Here is a 9,692-nt window from a genome sequence, read left to right as displayed (position 1 = left end):
CCCAAAGAATTGGATGGGGGGAAGGGGTTAGTTTGGTTTCTGCTGCTGCATGTTAACAGGAAAACTGCAGCACTAAATGGCCAACTCAACGGGCTTTGCTCGGTATGGGAAAGGAGGGGGCTGCTGTTATGAAGGTTGCAGAAGCCAAAAGACTATGGCTTACCATGGCTGCCTGCAAGCCAAATTCTGTTGCCCGGCCCTGCATGTGTGATCTCTAACACCAAAGCCACAGGCACTCAATATAAGATGCAAAATGCAACCTTGAACCAAAATCACGTATTATGTAATGTGAATAGTGTTGTTCACCACGAAAGAGTATAGACATTGTTCTGTAAAATGTATCTTTTTAAATACTTCACTCCTTTTTTTTCCTCCAGCAGCTGCAAATGTTTCAAGCCTCCCTCCTCCATCCCAAAGGCTATCTCAGATAAGGCGGCGAAAAAAACGCACACGCGATGAAATGTTCTCTGAGCTCATGCAGTCGTCCGGCACTGACAGAGCTGTGTGGAGGGACACAATAGCAGAGTACAGGATGGTGGCCGATGAATGTGAGGAGAGGTGGCGGCAGGAAGATCAGAGGAGGCATGAGGAAATGCTGGGGCTACTGCGGGATCAAACTAACATGCTCCGGCATCTGCTGGAGGTTCATGAACGGCAGCAGGATCACAGACTGCCGCTGCAGCCCCTGCTTAACCACTCTCCATCCTCCCCAAGTTCCATAGCCTCCTCACCCAGATGCCCAAGAACACAGGGGCAGGAAGTCTCTGGGCACCAAACCACTCCACCCCAGTGGACAGCTCAAGCAACAGAAGGCTGGCATTCAACTAGTTTTAAAGTGGCCTTTTCCTTTCCTCCTACCCTCCTCCCACACGCCACCCAGGCTACCTTGTGAGTTATCGCCCTATTTTTATAATAAATTACGAAAGAATACATGTTTTTTAAATGATAGTGACTTTATTTCCTTTGCAAGCAAGCTGTGATCAAAGGCGGGAGGGCGGGTGGCTACAGGGAATTAGAGTCAACCAGGGGGGCGGGTTTTCATCAAGGAGAAACAAACAGAAGTGTCACACAGTACCCTGGCCAGTCATGAAACTGGTTTTCAAAGCTTCTCTGATGATCACCGCTTCCTGCTGTGCTCTTCTAACTGCCTTGGTGTCTGGCTGCGCATATTCAGCGGCCAGGCGATTTGCATCAACCTCCCATCCTGCCATAAATGTCTCCCCCTTACTCTCACAGAGATTGTGGAGCACACAACAAGCAGCAATAACAATGGGAATATTGGTTTCGCTGAGGTCTGAGCGAGTCAGTAAATTGCGCCAGCGACCCTTTAAACGTCCAAATGCACATTCTACCACCATTCTGCACTTGCTCAGCCTGTAGTTGAACAGCTCCTGACTACTGTCCAGGCTGCCTGTGTACGGCTTCATGAGCCATGGCATTAAGGGGTAGGCTGGGTCCCCAAGGATACATACAGGCATTTCAACATCCCCAACAGTTATTTTCTGGTCTGGGAATAAAGTCCCTTCCTGCAGCTTTTGAAACAGACCAGAGTTCCTGAAGATGCGAGCGTCATGTACCTTTCCCGGCCATCCCACGTTGATGTTGGTGAAACGTCCCTTGTGATCCACCAGAGCTTGCAGCACTATTGAAAAGTACCCCTTGTGGTTTATGTACTCGCCAGCTTGGTGCTCCGGTGCCAAGATAGGGATATGGGTTCCGTCTATGGCCCCACCACAGTTAGGGAATCCCATTGCAGCAAAGCCATCCACTATGACCTGCACATTTCCCAGGGTCACTACCCTTGATATCAGCAGATCTTTGATTGCGTGGGCTACTTGCATCACATCAGCCCCCACAGTAGATTTGCCCACTCCAAATTGATTCCCAACTGACCGGTAGCTGTCTGGCGTTGCAAGCTTCCACAGGGCTATCGCCACTCGCTTCTCAACTGTGAGGGCTGCTCTCATCTTGGTATTCATGCGCTTCAGGGCAGGGGAAAGCAAGTCACAAAGTTCCATGAAAGTGCCCTTACGCATGCGAAAGTTTCGCAGCCACTGGGAATCGTCCCAGACCTGCAACACTATGCGGTCCCACCAGTCTGTGCTTGTTTCCCGAGCCCAGAATCGGTGTTCCACAGCATGAACCTGCCCCATTAGCACCATGATGCATGCATTGGCAGGGCCCATGCTTTCAGAGAAATCTGTGTCCATGTCCTGATCACTCACGTGACCACGCTGACGTCGCCTCCTCGCCTGGTATCGCTTTGCCAGGTTCCGGTGCTGCATATACTGCTGAATAATGCATGTGGTGTTTAATGTGCTCCTAATTGCCAAAGTGAGCTGAGCGGCCTCCATGCTTGCCTTGGTATGGCGTCCGCACAGAAAAAAGGCGCGGAACAATTGTCTGCCGTTGCTCTGACGGAGGGAGGGGCGACTGACGACACGGCTTACAGGGTTGGCTTCAGGGAGCTAAAATCAACAAAGGGGGTGTCTTTACATCAAGGAGTATTTCAGGCAGGACTTCACGGAGGGTTCCAATAAGAAATGGTGCACCTAAGTTATTGTTCTTATTGGAACAAGAAGGTTAGCCTGGCCTCTGATTAATACATGGCTAGATTTACCTCGCTGCACCTTCTCTGTGAGTGACTGCAGTGTGACCTAGAAGAATGAGTCCCCTAGACGGGGGAGGGGGAGAAGCAAATGAATACAGAACAAATCTGGTCTATTTCTTGTTTTGATCCACTCCATCTATCTTTTACATCTTTGGCTGGCAGCAGACGGTGCAGAAGGACTGCATGCTATCCACATCTCATGGCTGCTCGGCAGAAGATGGTACAGTACGACTGCTAGCCATCCTCATCTCTTGCCTGCCTGGCAGAAGATGGTACAGTACGACTGCTAGCAATCCGTATCGCCTGCCTGCTCACCATAAGACGGTTCAATAGGACTGACTGCAGGACTAAAGAGAATGACCTGGTCAAGTCACTCCAAATTTAGTCCCTGCGCCCATGTCTGTCCAGGCGCTCCCAGCCGACGTGGCCAGGAGCACCTCGGACATGACGATGACGGCTACCAGTCGTACTGTACCGTCTGCTGCCACAAGGCAAGGGGTTGCTGCTACTGTGTAGCAAAGCCGTACCACGTCTGCCAGCACCCAGGAGTCATAGGGTGACGGTTACCTGAGCGGGCTCCATGCTTGCCGTGGTATGGCGTCTGCACAGGTAACTCAGGAAAAAAGGCGCGAAACGATTGTCTGCCCTTGCTTTCACGGAGGGAGGGAGGGAACGGGGGCCTGACGATATGTACCCAGAACCACCCACGACAATGTTTTAGCCCCATCAGGCATTGGGATCTCAACCCAGAAATCCAATGGGCAGCGGAGACTGCGGGAACTGTGGGATAGCTATCCACAGTGCAACGCTCCGGAAGTCGACTCTAGCCTCGGTACTGTGGAAGCACTCCACCGAGTTAACGCACTTAATGCACTTAGAGCATTTTCTCTGGGGACACATACACTCAAATATATAAAACCGATTTCTAAAAAACCGACTTCTATAAATTTGACCTTATTCCGTAGTGTAGACATACCCTAAGGGAGTAATTTGTGTGAATTATGCACCTGAAAAAATGTATGAACAACCTCCAACACATAGAGACTTTTTACCTCTAGTGCAATTGAAACTCTATAGTGATAAGCAGTCATCATTTTTTTTTTTTTTTACTAGAAACTCCACACTGGGTGGACTTTAGCCACTACATGCATTAATGGGTGGGAAGGAGACAGACTGTAAGTAACTAAATCATATTCCATTGACTTGACTCACATACAGTCCCTTCTTTAAGAGGCTGTACATCTTATTTGTAGTCATGTAGGCTCAATATTTGTGTTACTTTTCTGTACATCCAAAGGCAGCAAACTGCAGATGGAAAATGTGTGCAGTACAGCCTGCATTAACTGTTGCCCTATCTGACCATTTTACAGATGGAGAAAGTGAGTGCCTTGCCCAGGGTGTTAGTGAATCAGTAGCACAGCTGAACTTGAATATATATTACCTGAGTATTATATAGTAAAATTATATTAAAATTACAATCCCAAATCACTGAGTGTAACAAATGTAATATTTAGGATTTTGGACCATTACTGTAGCATTATTTTTAAGGTAAAAGCCAGGAGTCCTGACTGCCACCTCTAACCTTTGGACCCAGCATCCTAGTTGATCCTGTAAGAAGAATGTGCTCTGTTAGAGACGTCGTAAGTTAATTTAAATGCATTTATCTCCAATATGCAAACTTAAACACCTCAGTAATTTATTTTACTTTTTAAAAAGCTGGTACACAGGCGCATTTGATTGGCTGTGTGTGAATAATTTTTCTGAACTGCTTTAAGGCTGATCTACAAACAGGTTTTTTGCACCACTCTAGATTTTGTTTCACTGATGCAACCGAAATAGATCTAGCTACACTGGTGAGCAACCCCTAACATAAATGCACTTAAACTATTTTAACTTCATTTGGTAATTTACTGAGTTAAACTACATCAGTGTAAACTCTTATTAAACCTGTCTAAGGCCTTGTCTATACTACGAAAGTCGGTTTTGTAGAAAGCATTTTTATACAGTCGATTGTGTGTGTCCCCACACAATGCTCTAAGTGCGTGTAGTCGGCGAGTGTGTCCACAGTACCGAGGCAACCGCCGACTTCCGGAGCATTGCACTGTGGGTAGCTATTCCACAGTTCCCGCAGTCTCTGCCGCCCATTTGAATTCTGGGTAGAAATCCCAGTGCCTGATGGGGCTAAAACATTGTCGCGGGTGGTTCTGGGTACATATCGTCAGGCCCCCCTTCCCTCCCTCCCTCCGTGAAAGCAACGGAGAAACTAACTGTGGTGGGGCTATAGACGGAATGCATATCCCTATCTTGGGACCGGACCACCAGGGCAGCTAGTACATAAACCGCAAGGGTACTTTTCAATGGTGCTGCAAGCACTGGTGGATCACAAGGGACGTTTCACCAACATCAACATGGGATGGCCAGGAAAGGTTCCTGAGGCTCGCGTCTTCAGGAACTCTGGTCTGTTTAAACGGCTGCAGGAAGGGATTTACTTCCCAGACCAGAAAATAACTGTTGGGGATGTTGAAATGTCTATAGTTATCCTTGGGGACCCAGCCTACCCCTTAATGTCCTGGCTCATGAAGCCGTACACAGGCAGCCTGGACAGTAGTCAGGAGCTGTTCAACTACAGGCTGAGCAAGTGCAGAATGGTGGTAGCATGTGCATTTGGACGTTTAAAGGCGCGCTGGCGCAGTTTACTGACTCGCTTAGACCTCAGCAAAACCAATATTCCCACTGTTATTACTGCTTGCTGTGTGCTCCACAATATCTTTGAGAGTAAGGGGGAGATGTTTATGGCGGGGTGGGAGGTTGAGGCAAATCGCCTGGCTGCTGGTTACGCGCAGCCAGACACCAGGGCGGTTAGAAGAGCACAGGAGGGCACGGTACGCATCAGAGAAGCTTTGAAAACCAGTTTCATGACTGGCCAGGCTACGGTGTGAAAGTTCTGTTTGTTTCTCCTTGATGAAACCCCCCGCCCCTTGGTTCACTCTACTTCCCTGTAAGCTAACCACCCACCCCTCCTCCCTTCAATCACCGCTTGCAGAGGCAATAAAGTCATTGTTGCTTCACATTCATGCATTCGTTATTCATTCATCACACAAATAGGGGGATGACTACCAAGGTAGCCCAGGAGGGGTGGTGGAGGAGGGAAGGAAAATGCCACACAGCACTTTAAGCACAGCACTTTAAAAGTTTACAACTTTAAAATTTATTGAATGACAGCCTTCTTTTTTTTGGGCAATCCTCTGTGGTGGGGTGGCTGGTTGGCCGGAGGCCCCCCCACCACGTTCTTGGGCGCCTGGGTGTGGAGGCTATGGAACTTGGGGAGGAGGGCGGTTGGTTACTCAGGGGCTGCAGTGGCAGTCTGTGCTCCAGCTGCCTTTGCTGCAGCTCAACCATACACTGGAGCATACTGGTTTGGTCCGCCAGCAGCCTCAGCATTGAATCCTGCCTCCTCTCATCACACTGCCGCCACATTTGAGCTTCAGCCCTCTCTTCAGCCCGCCACTTACTCTCTTCAGCCCGCCACCTCTCCTCCCGGTCATTTTGTGCTTTCCTGCACTCTGACATTATTTGCCTCCACGCATTCGTCTGTGCTCTGTCAGTGTGGGAGGACAGCATGAGCTTGGAGAACATTTCATCGTGAGTGCGTTTTTCTTTCTTTCTAAGCTTCACTAGCCTCTGGGAAGGAGAAGATCCTGTGATCATTGAAACACATGCAGCTGGTGGAGAAAAAAAAAGGGACAGCGGTATTTAAAAAGACATTTTATAAAACAGTGGCTACACTCTTTCAGGGTAATCCTTGCTGTTAACGTTACATACATAGCACATGTGCTTTCGTTACAAGGTCGCATTTTGCCTCCCCCCACCGCGTGGCTACCCCCTCAACCTTCCCCCCTCCCTGTGGCTAACAGCGGGGAACATTTCTGTTTAGCCACAGGCAAACAGCCCAGGAGGAATGGGCTCCTCTGAGTGTCCCCTGAAGAAAAGCACTCTATTTCAACCAGGTGACCATGAATTATATCTCACTCTCCTGAGGATAACACAGAGAGATAAAGAACGGATGTTGTTTGAGTGCCAGCAAACATACACTGCAATGCTTTGTTCTACAATGATTCCCGAGTATGTGTTACTGGCCTGGAGTGGTAAAGTGTCCTACCATGAAGGATGCAATAAGGCTGCCCTCCCCAGAAACCTTTTGCTTTAGGAGTACATCTGGGAGAACCACGAATGCCAGGGCAAAGTAATCCTTTCACATGCTTGCTTTTAAACCATGTATAGTATTTTAAAAGGTACACTCACCAGAGGTCCCTTCTCCGCCTGCTGGGTCCAGGAGGCAGCCTTGGGTGGGTTCTGGGGGTACTGGCTCCAGGTCCAGGGTGAGAAACAGTTCCTGGCTGTCGGGAAAACCGGTTTCTCCGCTTGCTTGCTGTGAGCTATCTACAACCTCATCATCATCATCTTCTTCGTCCCCAAAACCTGCTTCCGTATTGCCTCCATCTCCATTGAAGGAGTCAAACAACACGGCTGGGGTAGTGGTGGCTGAACCCCCTAAAATGGCATGCAGCTCATCATAGAAGCGGCATGTTTGGGGCTCTGACCCGGAGTGGCCGTTCGCCTCTCTGGTTTTCTGGTAGGCTTGCCTCAGCTCCTTCAGTTTCACGCGGCACTGCTTCGGGTCCCTGTTATGGCCTCTGTCCTTCATGCCCTGGGAGATTTTGACAAAGGTTTTGGCATTTCGAAAACTGGAATGGAGTTCTGATAGCACGGATTCCTCTCCCCAAACAACGATCAGATCCCGTACCTCCCGTTCGGTCCATGCTGGAGCTCTTTTGCGATTCTGGGACTCCATCATGGTCACCTGTGCTGATGAGCTCTGCATGGTCACCTGCAGCTTGCCACGCTGGCCAAACAGGAAATGAGATTCAAAAGTTCGCGGTTCTTTTCCTGTCTACCTGGCCAGTGCATCTGAGTTGAGAGTGCTGTCCAGAGCGGTCACAATGGAGCACTCTGGGATAGCTCCTGGAGGCCAATACCATCCAATTGTGTCCGCAGTACCCCAAATTCGAGCCAGCAAGGTCGATTTAAGCGCTAATCCACTTGTCAGGGGTGGAGTAAGGAAATCGATTTTAAGAGCCCTTTAAGTCGAAATAAAGGGCTTAATTGTGTGGACGGGTGCAGGTTTACATCGATTTAACGCTGCTAAATTCGACCTAAAGTCCTAGTGTAGACCAGGGCTTAGTGATCCTTTGGGGACCCTGTAGCAGTAAAACATCCCTTTGGGACCACAAAGCTGGGTCATTGTAATTCCCTCTTTACAGGACTTCTCAACCACTCACTTGTTTGGAATGCAGTACATTTGCTAACGGATTTGAGCAACTGAGATTGCATACCTGCCTTTTGCTCTTTTCTGTCAATAAAGTGGTGGGTTGATGTTACACGGTCATTTGTTGGTTGTTAAAGCCCTCTGTAGTGTAGGCCCCTGTTCTATTAGAGGTGTCTGTTCATCAAATCTCATCTATGCTCATGTATCAACCACCTTTTGTCAGATGTCAGTGTCATGTCTTAGGTTGGTAGGCAATAGGCAATTTTCTACTTTATTATGAGGGGCCCCTAGGATGGCTAATTATCCCTCCTTGAAATGTTAGTCTCTGTCTTCCCACATTTAAAAAAAATTGCAAGATTTTTTCATCTATCAGGTTTTTTTAATTTGAACACTGCTGGCCAATTAAGGGGCTATATTCTCCTTCTCCTTTCCCACATCTTAGTAAGTTGTATTAACAATATCAAGCATTTTGTACCCTATAGTTAACATTAAAATGTGGCCTATGTACAAATTCATTCTCCACTTACCTAGAGTTCTGTGACCCTTGGAATGTTAATAGAATGCAACATTTTATTCCATACCCATATTTGTTTTTAATATAATAACTCCTTTTGTAAAGAATCCAAGCGTACACAATAGTACTGCTTGAGGCTTTTAAAGCAGGCTACAGTCATGTTGCAGAACCCTGCTGGGGAGGATGAAATGGAGAGTCTTGTATGTCATTCACCATATCAGCACTTGAGTATACGGATGCCTTAAACTGGTTCTGAGGACCTGTTTCTTAAAGATCAGTGAAAGAGTGAGTTTCATTGAAGATTTGTAAACAGGTTGATTTTGCAAGTACAGAACAAAGAGTATTGACTTTTTTGGGAGGGTAGGCTGTTCGAAGACTTTGTCCTGCTACCTTTTCCATTCTGTGGAATACAAACCAGTTCACTTTTCCACAACTATATAGAGAACCATGTCTCAGAACAATGTGGCACAGTGGACTGAGCACTGAAACCCCAAGGATTAATTCTGGCTCTGACACCAGTTTGCTGTGTGGTTTTAGGCAGTTGCTTAACTTTTCTTGTCTCAGTTTTCCTATTTGCAAAAAGAGAAAACCTCTCTCAAAGGAGGGTTATGAGGCTTCCTTGTCTACATGAGACTATTGTCCAATACAACTACATCTGTTTAGAAATTAATGTAGTTCAATTAGTGCAATCCCTTCGTGTTGACACACTTATTTCAGTGGAAGAGTGTCATATACATTTAGCTTGAGTAGACCAGGGGTTGGACTATTTTAATTAAATTGGTTTCTAAAATAATTTAATTAAACTGGTACAATTTTGTTACATATACAAGACCTTAGAGGGCAAAATCAATAGACTAACACTGCCTAACACAACCAAGTATGTGCCTAGTGTCTTGGATGAGTACATACTTGGGGTGGCTAGCACCTCCTGTTGCTCATGCCCTTGTGGCTACACTATTTTTAGCATGCAATCTTGATCAGAGCTAGCACAAGTATGTTCCTTCAAGCTGGGAATTACATGTCCCACTCAAAGTGCAGACATACCCTAAGAAGGTGCCATTGTTATAGGGTCACTTTACCAATTATAGCACTAGACTTTGTTCAACATATAATATTATGAATGCAGCTCTGTCCTTCCTCCCTCAACTCCTCTGTACCTTGTTATTTTAAATGCCCTTTTATTGTATTTTGTCCAAACTAACCTGAAAGTTCTTCAGGTCAAGAATCAGTTTGCTTTCTAT

General features: G+C 47.1%; 1 protein-coding gene across 1 annotated transcript; it reads right to left on the bottom strand.

The window, feature by feature from the left end:
• Window positions 1–5,753: 5,753 nt before the first annotated feature.
• On the bottom strand, window positions 5,754–9,692 carry LOC140899536 (uncharacterized). The gene is made up of 2 exons (XM_078849203.1): window positions 6,914–9,692; window positions 5,754–6,333 (listed from the first exon to the last, which is right to left on the bottom strand). Exons 1-2 carry the CDS (start codon window positions 7,491–7,493, stop codon window positions 5,813–5,815), a joined length of 1,101 nt encoding a protein of 366 aa, XP_078705329.1. The 5' UTR covers window positions 7,494–9,692; the 3' UTR covers window positions 5,754–5,812.

Source organism: Lepidochelys kempii, chromosome 17, assembly GCF_965140285.1.
Source record: "Lepidochelys kempii isolate rLepKem1 chromosome 17, rLepKem1.hap1, whole genome shotgun sequence".
Classification (NCBI taxonomy): Eukaryota; Metazoa; Chordata; order Testudines; family Cheloniidae; genus Lepidochelys; species Lepidochelys kempii.
Note: the sequence above shows the minus strand (reverse complement) of the source record. Positions and strands in the feature narration are given on the sequence as shown.